The sequence below is a fragment of the Callorhinus ursinus genome, unplaced genomic scaffold (assembly GCF_003265705.2).
Source record: "Callorhinus ursinus isolate GAN/ISIS: 27379988/994484 unplaced genomic scaffold, GSC_fseal_2.0 scaffold15, whole genome shotgun sequence".
Classification (NCBI taxonomy): Eukaryota; Metazoa; Chordata; class Mammalia; order Carnivora; family Otariidae; genus Callorhinus; species Callorhinus ursinus.
The window spans coordinates 42,507,011-42,534,480 of NW_027397077.1; the positions used below are offsets into that span (position 1 = coordinate 42,507,011).

At 38.9% G+C, this 27,470-nt stretch overlaps 1 protein-coding gene, 1 long non-coding RNA gene and 1 pseudogene across 8 annotated transcripts in view; 2 read left to right on the forward strand and 1 right to left on the reverse strand.

Annotated features, from left to right (window-relative positions):
* Positions 1–27,470, reverse strand: part of TMCC1 (transmembrane and coiled-coil domain family 1) — a 251,589-nt gene that overhangs the window by 110,671 nt on the left and 113,448 nt on the right. The window contains exon 1 of one of the 7 annotated variants that reach the window (XM_073901691.1): positions 23,725–23,855. The exons of the other annotated variants lie outside the window; for them this stretch is intronic. Within the exon in view, the coding sequence (XP_073757792.1) occupies positions 23,725–23,763 (39 nt within the window). The 5' untranslated portion in view covers positions 23,764–23,855. Of the gene's footprint in view, positions 1–23,724; positions 23,856–27,470 lie in introns of those variants that run through there. 7 annotated transcript variants of the gene reach the window in all.
* LOC112833587 (small ubiquitin-related modifier 2 pseudogene) lies at positions 21,451–21,976 on the forward strand (annotated as a pseudogene).
* LOC141374220 (uncharacterized) lies at positions 24,021–24,773 on the forward strand. Its single transcript, XR_012380967.1, has 2 exons — positions 24,021–24,331; positions 24,491–24,773. It is a non-coding gene; the product is annotated as an uncharacterized lncRNA (long non-coding RNA).

Here is a 27,470-nt window from a genome sequence, read left to right on the forward strand (position 1 = left end):
TTCATTTAAAAGAAAAAAGGTTATTTTCCCTTCTATATAAAGAAAGAGATCCACAACCATAGAGATTCAGTCATAGAAAAAAATATACAAATGGCCTAAAAACATATGAAAAGATGCTCAACAATGCTCACAATAAATTAAAATTGCACCAAGAAACCATTTTTCACCAGATTAATACAAATTAGAAAGTTACAACCTACTAAATTGTTAAGATAATAAGGAAACAGGCACTCATAGCACAATCTTTGGTAGGAATACAGAATCTTATGAAGTTGTTCTCATTTCTAGCAACTAAACCCAAAGACATACTGGTGAAGAATATGAAAAGATATATAAACAAGCCTATTCACTGCAGCAGTATTTATAATAGCAAAAGCCCATAAATAACTCAAATGTCCAAAAAGACAAAGCTGGATGAATAAACTATAGTCTAATTCCGTAAGAGAATACCATGCAGTTTTACAAAGGAATAAGGATTATCTACATATCTTGTTATAGTGAAATCAAGTTTAAAAGAAAAAAACAGTATAGGGACACCTGGGTGGCTCAGTTGATTGAGCGTCTGCCTTCGACTCAGGTCATGATCCCAGGGTCCTGGGATGGAGTCCCGCACTGCGCTCCTTGCTCAGCAGGGAGCCTGCTTCTTCCCTGCCTGCTGCTACTCCTGCTTGTGCTTGCTATCTACCCCCCACCCCCGTGTCAAATAAATAAATAAAATCTTAAAAAAAAAAAATACACAAGGGGCACCTGGGTGGCTCAGTCGTTAAGCGTCTGCCTTCAGCTCAGGTCATGATCCCAGGGTTCTGGGATCAAGCCCTGCATTGGGCTCCCTGCTCCATGGGAAGCCTGCTTCTCCCTCACCCACACTGCCTGCTTGTGTTTCCTCTCTCGCTGTGTCTCCCTCTGTCAAATAAATAAATAAAATCTTAAAAAAAAAAAAACTTAAAAAATAAATAAATAAAATAAAATACACCAGTATATCAGAATAGTATACTGACATTTTTCTAAGAAGCATGTATGTAGGAGCACTTGGGAGGCTCAGCTGGTTGGGTATCCAACTCTTGGTTTCAGCTTGGGTCGTGGTCTCAGGCTATGGGTTTGAGCGAAGCAACTACTTGGGATTCTCTCCCTCTCCCCCCACTTGCCCTCATTCTGTCTCCAAAATAAATAAATAAAATCTTAAAAAAAAAAACATATATGAGTATGTGTGTATATCTGAATATGGAGGTAAATATATTTACACATTTGTTTAGTGCCTGAGTTGCTCAGTCAGTTAGGCATCCGACTCTTAATTTCAGCTCAGGTCATGATCTCATGGGTGTGGGATCAAGCCCCACACTGAGCTCTGTGCTCAGCGTGGAGTCAGCTTGGGATTCTCTCTCTCCCTCTGCCTCTGCCATTCCCCCACCAATACACACACACTCACACGCTCTTTCTCTCTCAAAATGAATAAATAAAATCTTTAAAAAAATAAATAAAAATGGAAAAGCAAAGCTTCACCAACCCCCCTAAGTTACTTGTTAAGGGAAAAAATAGATAGGTGGAAGGGACAAAGAAAGAAACCAGACTTCTCTGAATGTATCTTGTTTTGCAGATTTGACTTTGGAACCCCGTATATGCTTTATGTTAAGTATAAAATCAAATGAAACCAACATGGGAAAAAACCTTCCAAACATGCCTATGTCAAGTTGATAAATTAACAACACAGAGAATTATTTCAAATGACTTTAAAACATATTTTTACCTTAAAGACAAAAAGAACTACAAAGAAATACTGTACCATTTTCTGTTGTCATACTGGCGTAACACAGAAGCAATGAGCATACTTAGTGTTCAAAATGGTACTATTTCCCACCAAAAGGAACCAGGGATCCTTGGAAGGGCATACCTGATTCTGGGTCCAGAGAAGAAAATTTCTTGGCTTTTCTGATTACATAAGTACTTCTGGGGTCCTGTCAAAAAGTTTATGGGCCACTTCCAAGAATAACATTATTTAGGGCACTGATCAGTTTATTATTTAGCCAGAGGTACTGATTTATTATGAACTATATATATCGAATATTCTTTCTATAAAAATGTCAGTAGGCTGAATAAATCTTCATACTAAAAATGCCATGAATATTCTATTAATACACTTTCTTACCACAGATCACCTTCAACAAATATATATTAAGAATCTAGAAGCTGTAAGTGAAGTCAGAGAAAGACAAATACCATATGATTTCACTCATATGTGGAATTTAAGAAACAAAACAAATGAGCAAAGTAGGGGGAAAGAGGGGCAAGCCAAGAAAGAGACTCTTAACTATAGAGAACAAACTGATGGTTACTGAAGGGAGGTGGGTGGGGGGATGGATGAAATAGGTGATGGGGATTTAGGGGGGCACTTGTGATGAGCACCAGGTAATGTATGTATGTGCTGAATCACTAAATTGTACACCTGAAATTAATATTACAACTATATGTTAAGTAACTGGAATTTAAATAAAAACTTGAAAAAAAAATCTAGAAGCTGAAAATATAATGGTGAACATGGAAGATAGTGCCCCTACCTTTATGAAGCTTACAGTCCAGTAGGAAACGATGGCAATTCAAAACATTGAGATAGTACCTTGGTGGGAGGTAGTAGAGGGTGCTAAGAGAACATAAGACAGGGGCAACTAACTTAAGAGTTGGTGGATCTGAAAGTCTCTCTGAAGACATGACATCTAAGCTGATACCCAAAGGACATTCAAGAGTTTTTGTATGCTGCTTGTTTGTTGGGGATGAATTTCGTTGGGGAGTGGGCAACAAGAGGATTAGGAAAAGAGAAAAATGCAATGAGAACTAGAGTATGACTCACTGAGGAACAAATGGTAATTTAGTGTGGCTGGTGGATAGCAAGGGTGAAAGGTGAAAGATGAGGCTAAAGAGGCGAGCAGAGGCCAAGTCATAAAGAATCTCTACAGATTATGTTAGGGGAGTTTCAACCTTATCCTGAGGGAGCCAATGAAGAATTTTCAGGAGAGAAATGCCTTCATTACATCTGTCTACAGCATCTAGAATGGATTAGATAGGGGTAATAACATAGGAAGCAAGGAGACCAGTCAGAAGACTGACAGGGAAATCCAGGTGTGACACTGGGGATAGAGACATATGCATTCAAATACAAGAAATCAATGGCCTTTACTGGTTGGGGTGGGGGAGGTATGCAGGGAAAAAGAATTAGAAATGGAAGATGATGCTTAGGCTTCTGTCTTAAGCAAATGGGTTCATAGCAAGTGACATTTGATAAGAAACACTGGAAAAGGGGCACCTGGGTGGCTCAATTAGTTAAGCAGCTTTGGCTCGGGTCATGATCTCGGGGTCCTCGGATTGAGCCCCGCATTGAGTCGGGCTCCCTAATCAGCATAGAGTCTGCTTTCCCCACTCCCTCTGCACACCCCCCTCCCCCGCTTGTGCGCTCTCTTTCAAATAAATAAATAAAATCCTAAAAAGAAACACTAGAGAGGAAGTTAAGTTTGGGAAAAGAAAGGGGACAGGAAAGCAGGTTCAGTTTTGACCATGTTAAATATTGGGTGACTCTGAAACACCCAATATTTGGTAGGCAAATGACTCTTTCTCATTTTCCACATTACCAAATCCTGTCAGGTTCACCTTCAAAATACAGCACAAATCTGTCCACCACTCTTCATTACCACAGTTAACCACCCTACTGCAAAGCATCATTACCTCCCTCTGTCATCTCCATGTATCCACTGCTATTTTCTAGTCTTCATATGGTAGCCAGAGTGGTTTTTTAAAAATAAAAATCAGATCATGTTAATCTCTATTTTAACCCCTGAAGGTCTTCCTATGAATTTTGGAATAAAAACATCATAGCCAAAAAATCCCTCCACGATATGTACCCTTTTACATCTTTTATTAATTGCTTTCACCTAGTCATACCTGCACTGACCAAGTTCTCCCCTTTTAGGGAATTTTTTTTCATCAGGGAATTGCCTCACTTTCCTTCATTCCCCTTTCCTCCTTCAACATACAAATCTTAATCCCTATCTTTAGATCTCAAATATCGCCTCTTCAGAGAGTTCTTCCCTAACCACGCTCTATCACATTACTTTGATTTACTATCTTTGTAGCACTTAAAAGAATCTTGTTTAGTCCCTACAACATAAGCTCCACAAGAATTGAAACCTGTTTATCTTTTTCATTGCTATACTTTATGTAGATGGTATACACTTGATAAATGTTTGCTGAATGAATTAACAAATAAATACATGAATAAAATAAATGAAACTGAAGCTCAGCTCACAAGAAAAATCTTAGCTGGAGATACTGATTTGGGCATCTTCCACATGTGAATAACAAATAATGTCAGTAAAAAAGACATTCCCCATAGGAAGTGTAGAGAGAGACTAAAAGAGGGCTTACAACAGAGCACGGAGGAACAGCAACATTTAAAGGATGAGCAGAAGAAAAGGGGCACCCCAAAAGAAGCAAGAAACAAGGGCCAGAGAAAAAGGAGAAAAGCCAGCTAATATTCCCCAAGTGCCGGATGCTATAGAAGAGCATTCTTTATTAGAGAGGGAGCTTGGCTTTAAGGTAAAGTATGTATTCAATAAAGTCAGATATATAGTCAACAAACATTTCTTAAGTGCCTACCAAGTGCCATGAACTATGCTAAGGAGTTGGGATATAGGAATATAAAATTAAACAAGAAAATAGATGAAACACTACTTAATCACTATTCAAAGATTGATACAATCTTCTCTAAGTATGCTATGAGGAGCAAGTCTCAATCTGAGGATCAAGTCTCAATCTGAATCCTAATTACCACAACTGTTGAGGATTAAATGAGATCTTGTTCATAAAGTACTGAATATAATATTTTCAACACAAAGGCAACCAATAGGTCACACCTACTGCTATAAGATGATCTTCCCTTCACTGATGTAAAAAAAAAAGGACAAAAAAATACCAGCATACTATAGCAATTTACAGTAATCTTCTAGGGGAATTATCTGACTTAAAAATCCAGATCTATTCTGAAAATACTAAAATAAGCAAAGGGATGGGATTTTTTTATGGGGAAACTACTGAGAGGTACCATCTCAAGGTTTTTTCCAACATTCCAGTTTGGTTTCGGCACAGACACAGAGGTATTTAAGTGACTTAAAAGTAGGTCATCAGACTCATAGACTTCAGTGCACAACTGTTTAGCTTCCCACCCCCCCAGATATGACTCAGAGAAATACCACATACCTGCCTTCCCCCTCAAAAGACAGGCTCCTTGGGCTTATCTTATTCTAGAACAAGACTTCTTGACCTTTCTAAAAGTAGACAGGTTAGAAGCACAGTATCATGGCCCAATTATACCTCATTTTTTGTGCTTTTATTTTGTTAGATTATATTCTTTAATTATCCCCGTGAGAGTCAAGAAATTTTCCTGTTTTTAAATAAAGAACAAAAGTACACTAAGCTGAAAAAACACAAATTCCTCTGAAACACTAAACAAGAAAATGCCAGAATATTTCTCACTTAAATTCCAATTGGGAACATGAGGCTGAAATACCACTGATCAATAGGAACCTTTATTTTGCATGCTATGCAATCCAACCTCCAACCCAAATGCCTCCTTCCTACCAGCACACACTACTTTCCATTGATTTCCCTCTACTTTGGTTGTTGCCTCAACTCTAGCAATCAAGGCTCCAGTGATTATCTTCTGGCCAAAGGAAAATTATTTTCCTTGTTTCTCTTTTGTTCTTCTCTAACAGACTACTAGTTATTTCGTCCAGACCATGTGGGCAGCAGGGCTACAGGCCTTCTGCCAGTCATACATGCTAAGCAAGCAAAAAGTAAACAAGACATTCTTCTAGGCTGAGATGTTCTAAAAGCGAACCGCAGCATTTAAGTTTCTGAATATTCTCAGGTAAACAGTCTATTTACTAGACAGAGTACATTAATAGACCAAGGTCTGGAATAAAAACTAACCAGTTCAAAATTTAAATACAGATCTAAGTTTTCCCTTTAATATTAAGGCCAAAAGAACATGGAATTGGAAAGTAAGTGACATCCTAATTGTGACTGTATAACTACGCATTTGTGCTTGTGCCTCTGTAAGGCTTTGATACTCTTCCCTTTTCGGCCTTCAGTCTAAGTGGAATTTCATAATACCTGATCTCTTTGCAGTACAGCACAATTGCTACTTTCTCAAGATAATATGGTCCCTTTTAAAAAATTATTAAAACAGCCTAACTCCATCCTAACAGGTTTTGTTTTGTTCTTTGTGGGTGTTTTTCTCTTCTGAGACTCTAGCATCAAAAAACTGTTTTTTGATTTGGCAATTTATTCAGAATTCAATGACTTACAATAGAACTACATCTTCCATCATAATATATAGAGACTACCTAGCAGCAATAAAATCAACTAAGTGGTTGGTCATGTGCTTGGTCAGGAATGAGTTGGTAGTAGAAATTAAATACTAAGATGGAATTTCCAGCTTTAAACCCCTTGTCAGATTTTACTTCTAAGACATCACTGCAAAATTTAAAAATCTCTTATATTTTAACTTCATTTTCCACATAGGGCTAAAGCCAAGGAAGTCTCTTGAGATAATTTTTTCTGTAAACAACCATAACGTAAAACAATCTTCGGGCCCTTAACAATCTTTTTTTTTAAGAGACAGAGACAGAGCATGCACATGCAAGTGGTGGGGGTAGAAGAGCAGGGGGAGAGGAGAGAGTGAAGCTCAAGCATGGAGCATGGGGCTCGATCTCAAGACCCTGAGATCATTACCTGAGCTGAAATCAAGATGCTTAACCAACTGAGCCACCCAGGTGCCCCTACCCTAGGGTCTGTCCTTAACAATCTTAAATTCTTTCTCATTCTCCAGGATGTATTTTCATCATTTCACTAAAATTCTCTTTCCAATATGGTATCCTATTTTAAAGATGTAAAAAGGGGGCGCCTGGGTGGCTCAGTTGGTTCAGCGACTGCCTTCGGCTCAGGTCATGATCCTGGAGTCCCAGGATCGAGTCCCACATCGGGCTCCCCGCTCAGCGGGGAGTCTGCTTCTCCCTCTGACCCTCTTCCCTCTCGTGCTCTCTATCTCTCATTCTCTCTCTCTCAAATAAATAAATAAAATCTTTAAAAAAAAATAAAGATGTAAAAAGGTATCATTTGTGGTACATTTTTGGTGGTGGGGGGGGAATCAGGGAAATTCTCCCCTTGAAACCACCCCAGCTTTGAGATAATTAACATATTATGGCACATATAACTTCCCATAGTTGGTTCTTTAATATCATGGCAAATATCCTCAAACAATGGTGGTTGGGTAATTAAATTACAAAAAGAACATACTCAAAGTCTTCATGCTGAAGATTTGCCTCTCTGAATTCCTTTTAGGTCTTAGCAGATCAAATGGCCTGAAGAACAGGAAATATTATGAAGTCCTATCTTTCCAAGTAAAATGCCAACCACATCAACAATCTACATCTTGAACCAAAACAGAACAATGTGCGGTAAGGTAAGATTCTTTTTGGGAAAGGAGGTTTGATCACTTAATAGTTTCGGTAGATCTAAGGACTATTTCTGGCACCAAAGATGATATACCCTACAAGTCAATTACTTCATCTCCCTAAGCAACAGTAAGAGGACGATAATACCACTTTTGGGCACTTTTATCCCTGGCCTGTCATGCCAGAAGTTATTCAACAATACTTCTGGAACCAAAATAAAACTTTGGTCTGAGTTCACTGCCTCTTTCAATTGCGTATCATTTGAATCCCTTTTTCACTGCCAGGTTTCTCAAAGAAGCTGCCCACACTTACTAATTCCATTTCTCCATCCATATTCTACTTTCTTATTACTGTTATCTAACTTCCATCACACTCTACTGAAATTTCTCAGTAGGATTTTGTTTTGCCAACACTGAAAAAAGCAGTAAATTGAAAGGGTCAGCAGAGAACTTAGGTTCAAGCCCTCAACTTTGACATTTACAAGCTCTGTATATTTAAACATTTCATTTCACATCACTGAACATCACTTTCCTCACTTGTAAAATGAATGGATTAGATGACAATCTCTTGGATGTCTTCCTCTACTAAATCTATAGTTGTATGACTAAGTTCAGTCAATCTTCACTTTAATTTCTCTTCGGCATTTGACACTCATCACCACCTTCACTCCTTTATTATGTGCTCAAAACTCAGACTCAGAATCCACTCATGACTTTACCTCTAAACTCTAACATCATGACCATTATCCAACCCAAAATTCTCTATTTCTAAATGCAAAATATCTCCACTTAGCCATTCAATCTTCACCTAAGACATAATATACACCCTCGAACTTGCACCCAAACCAACAAACCACCCATCAGCTTGACCCAAATCTCCTATTTTTTTAATAAAGATTTTATTTCTTTATCTGACAGAAAGACACAGCAAGAGAGGGAACACAAGCAGGGGAGTGGGAGAGGGAGAAGCAGGCTTCCTGCTGAGCAGGGAGCCCAATGCGGGGCTTGATCCCAGGATCCTGGGATCATGACCTGAGCTGAAGGCAGATGCTTAACGAATGAGCCACCCAGGTGCCCCAAAATCTCCTATTTTCTTAACAATTAAATTCCTCATTACCCAGAGTCTTGGCTTAAAATCTGGGTCTTCCTTCTTTCATTGCAGTTTCATTAAATTCTGTTGTTCTTTCTTCTAAACAATGCATATTCTCCCTTTTTAAATTTCATCATTCATGCCCGGATTACTCTAAAAGCCTACTACTTGTTCTCTCAAACCTAGTCTGTTCACTCTCCAAACTATTCAGTATTCTCTTGCACTGTTCAATATTGTAACCACTAACTACAGGTGGCTATTTAAATAAAAAATTAAGTAAAATTTAAAATTCAGTTCCTAATTCACAATAGATGCAGTTCAAGTACGTAACAGACACAAGCGGCTAGTGACTATTATACTGGACAGCACAGATATAATCCCATTCCCACAGAAAGTTCTACTGTAAGGGGCTGTTACCTTAGACAAAATTTCTTAGCATACTATTTACATCATGGGTTTCCTTCTACTTAAGAACGTGGTCTAGATTATTAACACTTAACCAAACCAGTCTGAAATCTGTATCCTGGCGTCTAAACCCTCCAGACTTGGCTTCATAAGACGTCTTCATACATTTTCTTTGCTAAATCTGTTGGCCAAGCAGTTTTCACTAATTATGTAGAGCACTATGCTCTCATTATCACATTCATTTCTTCAATAAACAAACTGTGGGAGATACTTCCAGGTTTGAGGGATACTGCAGAGAAGAAAACAGACAATAATCCTTGAACTGATTTGTTGTTCCCTCTCCCCTCACTGGTTCTCTGCCCAACTGTTTTTTTTTTTTTTTTAAGATTTTATTTATTTACTTGACAGAGAGAGACACAGTGAGAGAGGGAACACAAGCAGGGGAAGTGGGAGACAGAGAAGCAGGGGAAGTGGGAGACGGAGAAGCAGGCTTCCCGCTGAGCAGGGAGCCCGATGTGGGGCTCGATCCCAGCCCCTGGGATCATGACCTGAGCTGAAGGCAGACGCTTAACGACTGAGCCACCCAGGCGCCCCTGCCCAACTGTCTTTCAAAGCCCATCTCCTTCCAGCTCTCCTAGCTTACCTTTCCTTGTTAAGCTCTCAGAGCACTGGTATATAGGAAACATTTGGGCACAATTAAATAGATTTTCTCTTCTTTCAAGCTTTGTCTTCCCAACTAGAATTTAAGCTACTTAGGAATTTGGCATTTACTACCAAAACAAGAGATACTTCTTTGTTAATGTCTACTGAAGAGTTTTAAGAAACACTGAAATCTTATATATCTACAGAGTAGGACAATAATATTTGACTGATCTATTTCATAGGATCAAACTGAATAAGAGGTGTGAATAACTTGGATTTTTTAGATTTTATTTTTAAGAAATCTCTACACTTCACGTGGGGCTCAAACTCAAAACTCTTGAGATCAAGAGTTGCACACTCCACCGACAGATCCAGCCAGCGACCCCTAACTTGAATTTTTCTTGTTGGCAAGAAGAAATCTCTAGGGTTTTATTACAAAAAAACTAAAAATAAAGACTAGCAAAAGATTTGTTTTGTTTTTTGGTTGCATACAAGGGAAATGACAAAATCACTTCAAAAAAGTTAAACACTAAGATTTCTGTCTGATAATAAAATTCAACATTCCATGGAATATTATGTTTTTAATTCAGGATGGCTCTTTTCTTTTCTCCCATTTTTTTTGAAAAAGGGTTTCATTCATGTATTCTATAAATAGAAACTAGGCATCTACTATATTCTAGGTGCAAAGGATACATTAATAAACAAAACAGACAAATCCCTCCAAGGTTTACATTCTTGAGGGGGCAGGAGAGAAAAAGACAGACAAAATAAATTAGTAAATGATATAGTATTATTAGAAGGTAATAAATGCTAGGGGAAAAAATAAAACAAGGGGATATGGTTAATTTTAGAGTTCTCAGGGAAGGTCTCACTGAGATGATCTGAGAAGATAACTTTTAAGGAAAGATGTGAAAGCAGTAAGCGAATGAGTGATGTAGCTATCTGGAGGAAGAGCATCCCAGGCAGAGGATAAAGTACACTGCAAAGGTTCTGAAGGAGGAGTATGCTTGGTATGTTTCAGCAGCAACAACAGGACCAGTATGTCTAGAGTGGAATGAGCAAAGGGGAGAATATGATGTCAGAGTTAATGGACAGACAGACTGTGTAGACGACATAGGGTGAATGAGAAAGGAAGACACTGAAGTTTTGATCTTAGGAATGCCATCATCTGGCTTAAGTTTTATTAGTATCACTCTGTCTCTTGTGATAAACTCTAATGGGGCAAGCGTAGATGCTGGAGGACTAGTTAGGAGGTTAATGCAATAATACAGATGAAAGATGATGGTAGGAGAGACCAGAATAGGCAATTCATCAAAAAGATTAATTTAAAAATATGAATACCTATAATTAAAGAACAGAGTAGGTTGTCAGTTTACCGCCATTTCTGATTTTTAGATTTGTCTGGTATCTGGGAAGAAGATAGTATTAGCATATATTCAACAAATATTTATTTGGTGTCTATTACATGGCAAGTCTTATCAGACATGAGATTATTCTGCAGCAGAAGGGAGGCTGGAGTAGAAGTACCCTGAGGGGGGCATGGTGGTAGCAGAATGGGAAGAGATGGAAGAAAGTAGACAAGGAGACTAGCCACTCTTTTTTTACACTGTTCTTTGTACTTAACTTCATTCATGAAATGAATACTTATTTAGCACTTATCAGATACCAGATACTATTCTATGTTCCTGCACATAGAAGGGAACAAAAGAGACAACCATCCTTATCATAAGGTTTATACTGGGCGGGGGGCACACAAAAGTAAGAAAAATATATAATGTATCAGATGATACTAAGTACACTGGAGGGGAAAAAAGGAAAGAAACTGAAGAGGGAGATAAGGAGAGTTGGGGAAAAGGTGTGTGTGTAAGAAGTAGTTTTGCTATTTTAAAGAAAACAGTCAAAACCTTGCTGAAAAGGTGACCTCTGAGCTGTGACCTCAAAGATTACAAGAGCAAACCATACAGATACAGATCTTCCTTGACTTATGACTGAGTTACATCCCAGTAAATGCACTGTAAGTTGAAGATACTTTAAGTCAAAAATGCATTTAATACACCTGACCTACCAAACATAGCTTAGCTTAGCCTACCTTAACTGTGCTCTGAATGCTTACATTAGCCTAGAGTTGGGCAAAATCATCTAACACAAAGCCTATTTGATAATAAAGTATTGAAGAGCTCATGTAATTTACTGGATACTGTACTGGAAGTGAAAAACAGAATGGCTATATGGGTACAGAATAGTTGTTTACTCTTGTGATTGTGTGACTGACTGGGAGCTACAGCTGCTGCCACTACTCAGCATCACAAAAGAGTGTCATACTGCATATGGCTAGCCATGGAAAAGATCTAACTTCAAAATTCCAGATACAATTTGTACTGAATGCATTTGGCTTTCACACCATCATAAAATTGAAAACTCATAAGCTGAACCACCTGTATTTGGATGGACAGCTTTATAGGCAGAAGGAAGAATAAATGCACAGGAACAGAGGCAGAACTGTGGTACATTTGAAAAAAGGCAAAGAAGGGGTGCAGCTAGAGTAATATGTGTAAAGGAAATGAGTAGTAAGAAATGAGGAGATGTTCATCTTTATTTATTTGTCAAAGCACACAAGCAGGGGGAGCGGCAGGCAGAGGGAGAGGGAGAAGCAGATTCTCCACTGTGCAGGGAGCCTAATGCAGGACTTGGTCCTAGGACCCTGGAATCATGACTTTTGAGCTGAAGGCAGACGTTTAACCAACCGACTCACCCAGGCATCCTGATGTTCATCTTTATATACAACTTACTATCTCTGCTTACTATGTTCCAAGTTCAAGTTAGAATATATATAGAATGTATATTATATGCTCTAAAATTTCTTTAAAGTCCTAATGGTTGGGTGTTATCGAATACAATGATAAATAACATCATTTCATATGACTCAAAACAATCATTCACCACTAGCTACTGAGTAGAATGGGTCAGATTTCCAATTCTGTCCAAAGAGAATCTGTTGAGACCAACATCTGTGGCTAGTTTCCTAAGTCTCAACACAAACATACTCTATACCAAAAAGAGAATGGGTGTTGTTTGTATGATTTCATTGTATATCTTCAAATAATTCAAAGGCAGGGAAAGAATATTAGACAAGTATATTAAGAGTTTGCAGTTAAAATTCCACATACTAAGCGATAATATTAAATGATCCACATATATTATCTCAAAGATAGTTTTCTAGATTTACCTCTCTGTTCACTCCACAGAAATTAAGCCATTTAGGCTGGAACCCCATTACCTTGGTTAAATTTCCCCACAGAAAATATAAAACTAACTCTCAGATTAGATTTTGAAAGAATGTTTATATTAGAACTCCCTAAAAATAAGATATTAAAATTTTCAGTAAAGACAAAGTGATCTTCTTATAAAAACACTTGATAGAACAAACTGAAATTTAATGGAAATTTCCTGTGTTACCAGAGGCCAAGTCCGTTTGCCTTGTCTTCTTTTTAATCAACGTGTTTTGCAATAGGATTCTGTTACAGGTCCATGTATAAAGCAGAGGCTAAGTTCTAACTAACCCCAGGGTGTCCAAAAGAGCCAATTTTTCTTTTCATTTTCTCATGTAAGCCAAAATGATTAAGAACAAATCAGAATATTTCATATTAAGTATTACATGCATCTTCTATATACAGATAAAACAAGTAAAATGTGTTCCTGACTTTATACAACATTCCTAAAACATGCTTTCAGAATACTATGATTAACTTAGCCTAAACAGGTTCATTTAAAGAATTCTTAAAAGCAGGGGCGCTGGGTGGCTCAGTCATTAAGTGTCTGCCTTTGGCTCAGGTCATGATCCTGGGGTCCTGGGATCAAGCCCCACGTCGGGCTCAGCGGGAAGCCTGCTTCTCCCTCTCCCACTCCTTCTGCCTGTGTTCCCTCTCTCGCTGTGTCTCTCTCTGTCAAATAAATAAATAAAATCTTAAAAAAAATTTCTTAAAAGGTTAGTGATTCTATACTACAAACTTATGTTTCACACACAAAGGTTATCTTCAATCTGTGAATAATAGCTGGATGGTTGGGAGAAAGTACCGAGCCCAGAAGAATACCATCTTTCAACCATTAATCTTAAAGTAAACTATTAGCAATGGTTTTCACTGAAAAATAATGAGCCTAAAATTCACTTCTACATTTTGAACTTTTTTGTTGTGGTTGTTCATTTGGTGTTTGTTTATTTTTTGGTTTTCCATTTGTTTACTTTGGCATGTGAGGGACCTCATAATATAGGAAGCAAAATAGAGTGGTGCTTCTTGTTTCCATACTCCCTCCTTGTGGTCAAGTTCCTACCATTAAAGACAGTTTTCTTTTTTTAAATGATTAATTTTATTTTTAATTCTTTTTTAAAATTAACATATAATGTAATTGGTTTCAGAGGTACAGATCTATAATTTATGTCTTATATAATACCCAGTGCTCATTACATCACGTGCCCTCCTTGATGTCCATCACCCAGTTACCCCATTCCTCTACCCCCTCCTCCTGTCCAGCAACCCTATGTTGTTTCCTATGAACTTTTAACACATTTGACTAGAGCTATTATTTCAGAAAGTTACATATGTGGTAAATAGTTTTTAAAAGCAAGTCTATCTCCCACCCTCAACCCCAGTGTCCCAGGTCTTCTTTCCAGATGCAATCATTGCTACCAATACAAAGATGGCCTCTGTACATATAAAAGGCGGGGGAGGGAGGGAGGTGGGTATATGTGTGTATTTTAAATTACAGTTTTAAAGAACAATCACTTCTTTTCAAAAATACTTATGGAATAGGGCATCTGGCTGGCTCAGTCGGAGAAACATGCAACTCCTGATCTCGGGGTCATGAATTCAAGCCCCATGCTGGGTGTAGAGATTACTTAAAAATAAATAAAACTTAAAAAAATACTTATGGGGCACCTGGGTAGCTCAGTCGGTTAAGCATCTGACTCTTGGTCTCAGCTCAGGTCTTGATCTCAGGGTCGTGAGTTCAAGCCCTGTGTTGGGCTCCACACCCAGCATGGAGCATACTTTAAAAAAAAAAGGGGGGGGCGCCTGGGTGGCTCAGTCGTTAAGCGTCTGCCTTCAGCTCAGGTCATGATCCCAGGGTCCTGGGATTGAATCCCACATCGGGCTCCCTACGCGGTGGGAAGCCTGCTCTCCCTCTCCCACTCCTGCTGCTTGTGTTCCTGCTCTCGCTATCTCTGTCTCTGTCAAATAAATAAATGAAATCTTTAAAAAAAAAAAAAAACTTATAGAATAACAGAATAATGAAAATACCATCACCTTAAATTCTGAAACTAATACAGTACTTTACAGTTTTCAAAGCACTTTCAAGTGTATCAGCTCACTGATCTTCAAAACAGCCTTTGGTAAACATATTTCTACCTCAAAGAATCCTCTGAGTCATTTACTATATCCATCTCTCTCAGGAAGATAACATTTAAATCAACACCAAATGAGAGTAGTTGTGTACTTAAGAAACAGAAAAAGCAACACACTTCCAAGGAGGTTAACTATCTTCTGTTGGTAGCATATTCCACTTTCTCAGATCTATAGTCTATAACTTACTGCAATTTTTAAAATTTAAACTGGCATCAGTATCACAAAAATATTTCAGTTACCATACACGTATTTCTGATTAGTTTCTCTATTTTAGACTATTACTGCCAATATATCTAAGTAAGAAAGCCATTCTCTATTCCTTACCTATTCCCACCACATCCATAATATACGGAATTAGTCCTACTAAGGGTCTCATTTCATTAACAGAAGAGCAGTTATCAGTCTTCCTATTTTGGTTATGTAATACATCAGAACAATCCTTCACTGCTGATGACACCACTCCCTGATTTAAGCCTCCTAAAAGTGGATTAATGATTCACAGGAAGATATAGCACTTAACTTCTGGCTAAATATAAACACCAAACATTATATTTCTAAGTATGAAACCAGTTGATGTCTGAAGTAATGGAGATAAAATAAAAACAGCATAAAAAGATGTTGCACACTGGGGTACCTGGGTGGCTCAGGTGGTTAAGTGACTGCCTTCTGCTCAGGTCATGATCTCAGGGTCCTCGGATTGAGCCCCGCATCAGGCTCCCTGCTCGTCAGGAAGCCTGCTTCTCCCTCTCTCACTCCCCCTGCTTGTGTTCCCTCTCTCTCTCTCTGTGTGTCACATAAATAAATAAAATCTTAAAAAAAGATGTTGCACACATTTCCATGACTTTAAAGTATTCATCCAGCAGACTCCCTTGCCTGTATGTATTTTAGGTTTTGTGTGGTTTTTTTTAAGATTTTTATTTATTTATTTGACAGAGAGACAGACAAAGCGAGAGAGGAACACAAGCAGGGGGAGTGGGAGAAGGAGAAGCAGGCTTCCGGCAGAGCAGGGAGCCCGATGTGGGGCTCAATCCCAGGACCCTAGAATCATGACCTGAGCCGAAGGCAGATGCTTAACGACTGAGCCACCCAGGCACCCCCTTTGAGGTTTTAAATTATATATAATACTTCTCTGTACCCATACAGTACTTAACTTTAAAAGGGTTCAAAATACGTTTTTTAAAAATTGCGGTATAATCTAAACAAAATTTTCCATTTTAGCCTTCAAAATACCTTTAAAAGACCCTAATTAAGATGGAAGTATTGGATCCCTCTTCCTTTTATTGATAAGAATACATTCACAGAAAGGTAAGTCATATATGTTATCCCAAGTCATCATAAACGCAGTGCTCTCTTCAGCAGCACATATACCAAGTCATAAACCCAAAAGAAATCGGATATTCAAAAGAAGGGGTGTCTGGGTGGCTCAGTCAATTAAGCATCCAACTCTTGATTTTGGCTCAAGTCATGATCTCAGAATCGTGAGATCAATCCCGGTGTCAGGTGCACGGAGTCTACTTGGGACTCTCTCTCCCTTTTCCTCTCCCTCTGCCCCTCCCTCACCCCTCCCACATGCCCATTCTCTCAAAGAAATTTTTTTTCAAAAGAAACTAATTTTGAGGGGCGCCTGGGTGGCTCAGCCATTAAGCGTCTGCCTTCGGCTCAGGTCATGATCCCAGGATCCTGGGATCGAGCCCCGCATCGGGCTCCCTGCTCCGCGGGAAGCCTGCTTCTCCCTCTCCCACTCCCCCTGCTTGTGTTCCCTTTCTCGCTGTCCCTCTGTCAAATAAATAAAAATCTTTAAAAAAAAAAAAAAACTACTTTTGAAAAAAAGTTTTTATTACAAAGAGAGCTAGCCTATGACCCAGCAATTGCACTACTGGGTATTTACCCCAAAGGTACAGATGTAGTGAAAAAAAGGGCCATATGCACCCCAACACTCACAGCGGCAACATCCGCAATAGCCAAACTGTGGAAAGAGCTGAGATGCCCTTCAACAGACAAATGGATAAAGATGTGGCCCCTATATACGATGGAATATTACTCAGCCATCAGAAAGGATGAATACCCAACTTTTACATCAACATGGATGGGACTGGAGGAGATTATGCTAAGTGAAATAAGTCAAGCAGAGAAAGTCAATTATCATATGGTTTCACTTATTTGTGGAACATAAGGAATAGTATGGAGGACATTAGGAGAAGGAAGGGAAAAATGAAGGGGGGAAATCAGAGAGGGAGACGAACCATGAGAGACCATGGACTGTGGGGTTTTAGAGGGGAGGGGGCTGCGGGGATGGGTTAGCCTGGTGATGGGTATAAAGAGGGCACATTCTGCGTGGAGCACTGGGTGTTATACACAAACAATGAATCGTTGAACACTACAACAACAACTAATGATGTACTGTATGGTGACTAACAAAATAAAAGAAAAAGAAAAAAGTTTTTATTATGAACTCAAACTATGATCAATCCCTCCCTAAATCTTAAGTTTCTTATACTAATACAAAACTGGTAACAAATAATAGGACACTACCAAATGTAGGAAGAGAAAGAATAACATTTTTAGATAATCATATTTTCAAGTGCTCTACAAGTCTGGATCAAGTGATTTCAACAAATCAGTGGGAGGACTGGGGGGGAAAACCCACAAGTCCTATTTCTTAGCCATTAATCTCTTCACAGGCCAACCCAAGATATACTAGTATGATACTTTTTTTTTTTTTTAAGATTTTATTTATTTATTTGACGAGAGAGAGACAGCAAGAGAGGGAACACAAGCAGGTGGAGCGGGAGAGGGAGAAGCAGGCTTCCCACTGAGCAGGGAGCCCAATGCGGGGGTGCTCAATCCCAGGACCCTGGGATCATGACCTGAGCCAAAGGCAGACGCCTAACGACTGAGCTACCCCAAGCACCCCTACTGGTATGATTCTTATATTCTATGTTTTTTACCACATGAAAAGAAAAAATTTTTTTAAGATTTTACATATTTGAGAGAGAGAACACACACATGAGCGAGAGAGGACAAGCAAGGGAATCGGCAGAGAGAGAAGGAGGCTCCCCACTGAGCAAGGAACCTGATGGAGGACTCGATCCCAGGACCCTGGGATCACGACCTGAGCCGAAGGCAGATGCTTAACGACTGAGCCACCCAGGCACCCCTGAAAAATTTTAATATAGCAAGAGAAAGCATTCAAACCAAGTAGGAAAGAAATGTGGTATGAAATGAAAAAGAATCAAGTCATCATTAATTTGCTGTTATTTTAATTATCTTTGATATGGAGAGTACATTCTGTGTTGCTATACCTGTCCTAAAGAACTTAAGCCTCCCATGAAAATGTTAAAAATAAATGTGAGCCCCAAACTGAAATAACTATTTAATCCATATCTGGAAAATTAAAATCCAAGTTATCTTAGAACAAACTACAGCATTTATCTTTCATTTTAGAAGGGCCAGGAAACACATGTTCACATTTTCTTACATATGCATAAACAAAGAGTGGAAGGATAAATAAGAAACTGGTTACCTAAGGTGGCAGGGATATAAGCCAGTTGAAAAGACACATTTGGAAGCAAGATTTCACAGTTAGGCAATTTAAAAGGGGCGTTCTGTTTTTTTGAGAGAGGACAAGTGGGAGGGGCAAGGGGGCGGGGCTTGATCTCAGGACCTGGAGACCACAACCTGAGACAAAACCAAGAGTGAGACACTTAAGGAACTGTGCCACCCAGGCACCTCCACAGTTAGGTAAATTTTTAATTTTTGAACTTATGAAAATCATTACCATTCAAAAGTAAAATAAAAGGGTATAATATTTTACTGGAATAATCTATCTTAAAATCATTTCTCAAAGCCTCCTCAGCTTTTATCATACCTCCTAAAACACTGAAGTTTCTGGGGAAAAAATGATTTTCTATTACCCAGTTAAAAGATGGGGAGGGAAGGTTAGAGCCAAGACTTAAGACCTTCTGAATGTGTAACTCATTATATTTCATCCCTTAAACATTATTATAGGAGCGCCTGGGTGGCTCAGTTGGTTAAGGAGCTGCCTTCAGCTCACGTCATGATCCCAGAGTCCTGGGATCAGACCCCACATCGGGCTCCCTGCTCAGCAGAGAGCCTGCTTCTCCCTCTCCCTCTGCCTGCCGCTCTGCCTACTTGTGCTCTCTGTCAAATAAATACAATCTTTAAAAAAAAAAAATTATTATAGAAACTTAAGAGTAACTCTCTCTCCTTAATAGAAGTTTTTTAAAAGGCAATATAGTCTAAAGGTTCATACAAATGCATGCAGTAAACTTCAAACTGCACTTAATCTGAACTTATTAAATCAGCTATTTTATTGAAATCAATGTTTCTCTGGCCAAAGAAAAAAACTTCAATTGCAAGAAACACTTACCAAGTTTGACTGATAAATTTAAACCCTATCGGATACCAATTTCAACTGCAGGGGAGAGAGCTGCTCTAAGGAAGTTACCCAAGTTATTTACTATACTGTTGTCTATAACCATGTATAAACATATGGAGAAACGTGAGAGATTACAATAGAATGACTAATACACCAGAAGCTTAGGAAGACGGTGTGGGGAAACAGAATGGGTATGGAATTAGACCTAAGTTTGAACCGACTCTACCTCCAGATTTGGACAAATGACTTAACTTCTCCAAACCTGCTTCTTTAACGACAAAATGAAGCTGATACCACCTAATATGAACATTTGTTAAGAGAATTACATGGTAAGTCCTCATTGGCAGGTTCCAGACTATTCTGACTAGCTCATGCAGAGGACGTAGGTCAGAAAGAAAAAGCTTTCTTTAGTGAGTATTTTGGAAGTCATATGTGAGAAAACTATGTAGAAAGAAAATAATCTAAAGTGGCAAAGAAAGAGAAATTCTCTGGAAGTCAGGTAACTAGGATCTAGTAAAAAAGATTACTGAGCATCTCTTTTTAAAAATGAAGATTTTTATTTCACCTATTTCTTAATTTCCTTCCTCCTTTTCCAAGTTCAGATGTGAACATTCATTAGCCGAAAGGAATCATTTGAATACTCTAGGGAAAATATCCAGGGCAAGTAAACATGGCTATCAAACTTAAGATAAAAAGAATCTAAATTAGAAACTAGGTTTAAAATCACTGCAAACATGGGGCAACTGGGTGGCTCAGTTGTTAAGAGTCTGCCTATGGCTCAGGTCATGATCCCAGGGTCCTGGGATTGAGCCCTGCATCGGGCTCAGCCGGAAGCCTGCTTCTCCCTCTCCCACTCCCCCTGCTTATTCTCTCTCTCTCGCTGTCTATCTCTGTGTCAAAATAAATAAATAAAATCAAAAAAATAATAAAATCACTGCGAACATTTACATTTTCTTTCAAAAAATTTCCAACAGAATTTATAGATGATCACGAGTATCCTTTTGTTAAAATAGGAAATTGCTTTTTTTTTAAAGATTTTATTTATTTATTTGAGAGAGAGAGAGAGAATGAGAGATAGAAAGCACGAGAGGTAAGAGGGTCAGAGGGAGAAGCAGACTCCCCGCTGAGCAGGAAGCCCGACATGGGACTCAATCCCGGGACTCCAGGATCATGACCTGAGCCAAAGGCAGTCGCTTAACCAACTGAGCCACCCAGGCGCCCAGGAAATTGCTTTTTAAAATATGAGATCATCTTAAGACAATTCTATACTTGTGGAGTATTATTTCTTATTGGCAAAAATACTTGTTATTAAAGTTGGAATCATATGAAATTGCACGCAGTTTCTAGTCAACTGTTTTTGACCTACAAAAACCTAATTTCACTTTTAGTGTTCAACGTGTGCCAGAAATACCACGTACTGGGTTAAGACACGTCCTGTGATCTCAGGTAACATATGGGTTTAGCTGAAAAAAAAAGAGAACAGAGGTACAGTGCATGCACTGAAATTAAAAGAAGGTTATTGATAAAACTTCATTTCTCTTTAATATTTCAGCACCCACACAGATTGAAACAATTTAGAATATTATTTTTTCAATTCATTACTTAATGTATACTATATTAAGGACATTTGATAGAAAACAAATTTCCTTAGATTTGGTCCTCACCATTCAGTACAGGACCTAGAAACCCTGCTAAAATGGAGGGGAGGGTGATTAAAAAAAAAAAAAAAAGGAATTCAAAGAGGTTACCCCTATGAATGTTTTTATATAATGTACCTTTTATTTCTTCGTGTTATAGAGAAGATGTGCTCCTAATTCCCCCGAAGTGACTTTTCTATAAATCACAGCAGGGCATGTAGTATAAAATGAAAAGCATAGAAGTTCAAAAAATAATTGGGAGAGAAACACTGGGAGCAAAGTACCTAGAATGAAGTTATTTGCTAATTAGAAAATTATCACCTGGCTCTGAACTATTTCAGGCATTCCTGTGCAAAAAAATTACTGCCCTGAGAATCTACATATCTGCTTTTTAAATGTACTACATAGGCTCCTGGTGCTGCTTGTGTGCTTGTTCGGTGCGGACCTGGTACCTCTTTTGTGAAGCGGCAGCTGAGGAGACTCCGGCGCTCGCTATGGCCGACGAAAAGCCCAAGGAAGGAGTCAAGACTGAGAACAACGATCATATTAATTTGAAGGTGGCGGGGCAGGATGGTTCTGTGGTGCAGTTTAAGATTAAGAGGCATACACCACTTAGTAAACTAATGAAAGCCTATTGTGAACAACAGGGTTTGTCAATGAGGCAGATCAGATTCCGATTTGATGGGCAGCCAATCAATGAAACAGACACACCTGCCAGTTGGAAATGGAGGATGAAGATACAATTGATGTGTTCCAGCAGCAGACAGGTGTCTACTAAAAAGGGAACCTGCTACTTTACTCCAGAACTCTGTTCCTCCAGACCAAGAAGACATTCTCAATTAGAAAGCCGCAATTTGGTTCCACCACATCCTGACTACTACAGTATAGTTTTCTCTATTCTTTCATTTTCCCTTTCCCCATTCCTTTATTGTACATAAAGTAACTGTGTATGTGCACAAGTATATTGCATTTTTCTTTAACTAAATGGCCAATGGTATGTTTTGATCGACATCAAATGGAGCTGGGATGGGGGAAAATACTGCTTCTGTGAAAATACCCCCTTTCTCTCCATTAGTGGCATGCTCAGTCAGCTCTTATCTTTATATTCCAGTAAGTTATTTTGCTCTCACTGTTTAACAAAAAAAGAACAACATAAAAATCCTTGCATACCTTGTTCGATTGGAGAATTTTAATGTTTTTCATTTATCATTGTAAAACCAAGGACAATTTTATAACTTTTTTGTACGTAGCTGTTACATGTAGGGCAATCTGTCTTTAAGTAGGGATAAATTACTCTAAAAGAAATGAATCCTAGATAGTTTTCCCTTCAAGTCAAGCGTCTTGTTGTTTAAATAAACTTCTTGTTTAAAAAAAATAAAAAATAAATGTACTACATATTTGGCAATATATAAACCGGAGGTTGTTCAAAGATTAACAAAAATTATTCTTTTTAAATTGCTTAGAAGAATTTGGGGACTTCTTGGCCCACTACCCCCAATACATGTAGCTAGAATTGGGGGAAGAGAAGCAAGGGAAATTTATTTTACTACTTCTAAAAAGTCCCTGTTAGGCTTGGCGATCCAAGAGATGAAATTTGACATGTGGATGGATGCAAGAGCTTTCTTTGCTCATTTTTGCCTGAGTGCACATATTCTATACTGAGGTCGCCTGTGAGAAACTAAAAGGTTTTCCCTTAAGATAACACATTTCAGGATTTAACAATTCTGACTAATAACAACCAAGAAAGTGAAGAATTCCTGATTTACTATTTAAGTTTCTGCCTGCAGGGAATGAACTGTGACACAATTCAGCCACCAACTACTACCTTTTTAGAATAGGCTTTTTAAAGAACAGATGATTTTGAAATAAAGCTCAACTCTCAGCATACCTCTTTCCAAACTAGTTCCTGCACCAGCTAAATAGAGAGCTCGACGACTGGGTCAAAAGAGGGCTAGCCACGGCGGGGCTGATTCAGAAAATCGGCGGCCCCTCTTCCAGGAGAGTTTTGCCTTTTTTTTTTTTCCCCTAAAGTTTGAATTTCTTAGGTTAAAAGAACTTTTCCCTCAAAACTGCACAACAGAACCTGCTTTTCAAGCAAAACTCTGTAAAAAATTGATTCATAGCCTTCTGGTTACTGCTTTTCACACACTTTCATTAACTATGCAAATTTCTTAACACGACCACTCATTTTAACATTTTTATGCAGGTCTTCCTTATTGGATATTTTACGGAAGTTTTCCCCAGTTTAATACTAAATTTTGTACAAAAGCACTGATTCCATAGACCAATAAGGCTTTCTCATCTTGGTCAACAAGCTGCTACTAACTGCTAATTAAAAATGCACTTTTTACCCACTATTCTCTTTCACGCACACCCCCTTGGAAACTATTTCAGAAGCAAACTATAACTTTCTCCAAATTCACAGTGACAGCTTTGGTTTTAGGGGAACAAAATCTGGAGTTGCCAGTGCAGTCAGCCTGAAACCTTTGTGTCTGTCAGAGGAAAGAACAAAAGGCAGCGCTTCCTCCCCCAGCCCCTCCTTAGCTCTGGAGGAAGGCAGGCCTGACAGAACAGTTCTAGAGAAAAAGGAAACCATGCCGAATCTAGTGAGAGTTTCCCCTAAACAAACACACCAAGCTACCCAAGCTACCCACCTTGGATAGCTGCCTCCTGAGGCTAAAGCGTTGAACCATGGTCACCCTGAGTAATCTTCAGACAAAGCAATCCACGAAGGGAAAGGTTTGGGTTTTTTTGTTTGTTTGATTTTTTAAAAAACAGCTTCTTGGAAAAGTCGGTGGCAAAACATTTTGAAGACTATCACAGAAGTCCAAAGAATTTCCCTGGGAGTCTTAGCAAACTTGGAACCACTTCATTGTTCCATCGGGAAATACTGCAAAGCCTACGTCGGAGAGGGTGGGCGGACCAGCGGCAGGGAGGGGCAGAATCCTGGAGCTGCTTCGCCCAGTGCCAAGCTCGGTTAGCACTTCCTGTGAGTCAGCCAGAGAGGGGTCCAGAGAGAAGGACCACCCCTTCTTTTTCCACCAAATCCTCAGCCCAAGATGCCGCTCTGGTGCCACCTGAGACTCCAGGGGGTCGAACCTGATGTTCTGGTCTGTGTGGGGCGAGGAGTGGCGCACTGGGGTTAGAAAGCATCAGCCTCAAGCAGAAACCTGGCAACTACAATTCTTCCCACCCTACAGCCGTCCCAGTGGAGGAGGTCCCCGGCAAAGAGCAACACCCCCTTCTCAACCTCCACCTCAGGTAATCTGCTGGGTAAAATGGTGTGAATAAAAGGAGGTAGCAAAAAGCCCCCGACTGTGACTGTACCAGCTCTGCTCCGAGGAGACTCCTCCCAGCTGGGCTCGGCAGCTGTCCGGCTTTGTCTAAGGTAATTGGCCAAGTCTTTCCTCTTATTCACAGGGAGGAGTCCCGCCTCGGGAAGGAATGTCAGGTGCAGAGAGGCATACTTCGTGGGTGACTTCAACTTCATTACAGGGTGACTTCAACTTCCTTACCAAGTTAAACAAACTAAGGCTGCCTCCTGAGCTAACTGACTTCTCTCATTAGAACGATGTAATTTTAAAAAAATCTACACACATAACAAACAAAAGAAACAGCTCAGAGTGAATTAATGTAGGTAAAGAGGTATGAAAATGACAATCCTGAGGACAGTTGCAAAGATAAAAAATATTTTGCTATCATTTGCCAGTCTCTTCCTATTTATTTGATTCTGCTGCCAGACAACCAATGTAAGGACAAAACTTCATTTTCGTGAAATTTCCACTCTACATGCTCCTGTCTGAATTGTTCATTACTCCTAAATGATTTTAAAAACTTGTTGACCAGGGCAGAACTTGTTGGCACATATTAATTTTCCTTGCTCTAGTGATGCTCAATTCCCTGTAAGCATGATTATGCTTATGTTATATATAGCCTTTGTTGGAATGAACCTACTATGCAGTCCCTGTGTTAGGCACTTCACATGTTATCCTACTGATTTCTTAAACACCCTTATGAAATATGTATTAATATCCCAATTCTTCAGATAAGTAAAGCAGGAGTATTCTCTCTAAAACATCAGTATTATCATGAGGAAACCATATAGTGTTACTAATTTTTTTTCCTTTGGGCAAGAAAAGTAAAAAATGAATTTGAAAAGACAGATATTTTATACAATGGTTATTCTCAACTATGCCCTTGTCACACACTCCAGTTTCCAATTATCACCAAATACAATGCACAATTTTAAAAACTTCACCTAAAATATCACACACATATTTCACAATACCTTAGAAGAGTACAAAGATGTAGCAGATTCAAACAAGTAACAGGATGCCACAGCTTCAAAAAAAATTCACTTTAACTTAATCTATATATAAAAATTTTATTCCAAAAACCTTAAATGGAAAAGGGCTGAACATATTTAAATTATTTGTGAAATTCCAAAGCTAAGAAAACTTTGGAACAACTTTGTTCCAACAACTATGACTGAAAGTAAAGGCTCCCTCGTATTTAAGGTTCAGAATATGCAATGTAACCTAATATTTAAACCGACTGAAATTTAAGTCCAAGTGGAAGACAGGCTAAGAGAGAACCTAAGTTGTATGTTTTCTGTTTAGTTTTGCTTTTAAAGGGTAAGAGTACCAGTACTTCCATCTTTTTCTTACACAATGAAACTGAACACTCAGAAAATTTCTCCTGGGATTGAAGGAACCTAATGAGATGCTGGTGTGGAAACAAAGTTCCTTACAGAAAGACATACTGTTTTAAATATAAACATGAAGTGTTTCTGATATAATCAACTGGAATCCCAGAAAACTGCTAGATTGCAAAGAGTTGCAAGATTCTTTCTAACCCGCACCTCCCAAAGAAAGGAAAGAGGAAAAGGAATTAGAAAAAACTGTCAAAAGTCTACACACCTAGGTACACAAAAAATATCAATCATGACTTGAATAGGATATAAATCCTCAAAGTCCCAGATACACATAAAAAGACTTATGGATTGGGGCGCCTGGGTGGCTCAGTCGTTAAGTGTCTGCCTTCAGCTCAAGTCATGATCCCAGGGTCCTGGGATAGAGCCCCACATCGGGCTCTCTGCTCAGCAGGAAGCCTGCTTCTCCCTCTCCCACTCCCCCTGCTTGTGTTCCCTCTCTTGCTGTCTCTCTGTCAAATAAATACATAAAACCTTAAAAAAAAAAAAAAGACTTATGGATTAAAAGAATGGTGTCTTCATTCTAGGAGAAACTTACTAATTTTTTGCCTATTAAAATAAACATAAACCTCTAATTGTTCAAAGGCAACAAGACCTGTTAAAAATCATCTGAGTGTAATATTGCAACCCAATCCTTGATAAGACAACAAAAAACTGAAAATATCTTCAATAAACATAGCCATTAGGGGAAAAATTAAAATCTCTGAATATGATCTATTTTGAGGTGTCTGGCAACAAAGGATGAAAACAGTAGACCAAGATCAAAGGTTACAAAAGAATAGTTAGAAGGCAGAAATGTATCACCTACAGAAAAATCAACAGCTCTGCAATCATTCTTTTATTACTCCAAGACCTCAATAAACAATGTCCTTTCAGTAATCTGTGACTGAAAATCCACAACCCCCTTACTCTATGTAGAAACAGACAGGAGCTGTCCATGGGGTTTTTAATCTTTTTGTTTCTTTGTTTTTTAAGATTTTATTTTATTTATTTGACAGAGAGAGAGAGATCACAAGTAGGCAGACAGGCAGGTAAAGGGAGAGGGAGAAGCAGGCTTTCCACTGAGCAGGGAACCCATTGCAGGATGCTCAATCCCAGGACTCTGGGATGATGACCTGACCCAAAGGCAGATGCTTAACTGACTGAGCCACCCAGGCGCCCCGAGATTCTTAATCTTTTTTGGATCACAACTCTTTAGAGATCTGTTAAAAGCTATGAACTCAGTCACTGGAGTGACAGACATAAAATTCATGAATAGACATACACAGTGTTTTTGACACAATTCCAAATGGTCAATGGATTCTCCTAAAGCTTGTCCACACACCCCATTTTAAGAACTTGGTTAAGTTCCTTGGGGTGCCTCCGTGGCTCAATGGTTAAGCAGCCGACTCTTGATTTTGGCTCAAGTCATCATCTCAGGGTTGTGAGATCGAGCCCTGGGTTGGGCTCTCGAGTATGGAGCCTGCTTGAGATTCTCTCTATCCCTCTCTCTCTGCCCCTCCCCCTGCTCACACGTGCTCTCTCTCTTTAAAAAAAAAAAAAAAAAAACTTGTCCCCATCGTAACTAAAAAAGAGATGAACATCAATCACTAAGTAATCCTGTCTTCTGCTTTCCACCATAGGTAAGAGTTTTAAGTAGATTTAGGAACCAGAAAAAAGTCTGCCTTTGACATGTTGGCCACAGCTCCC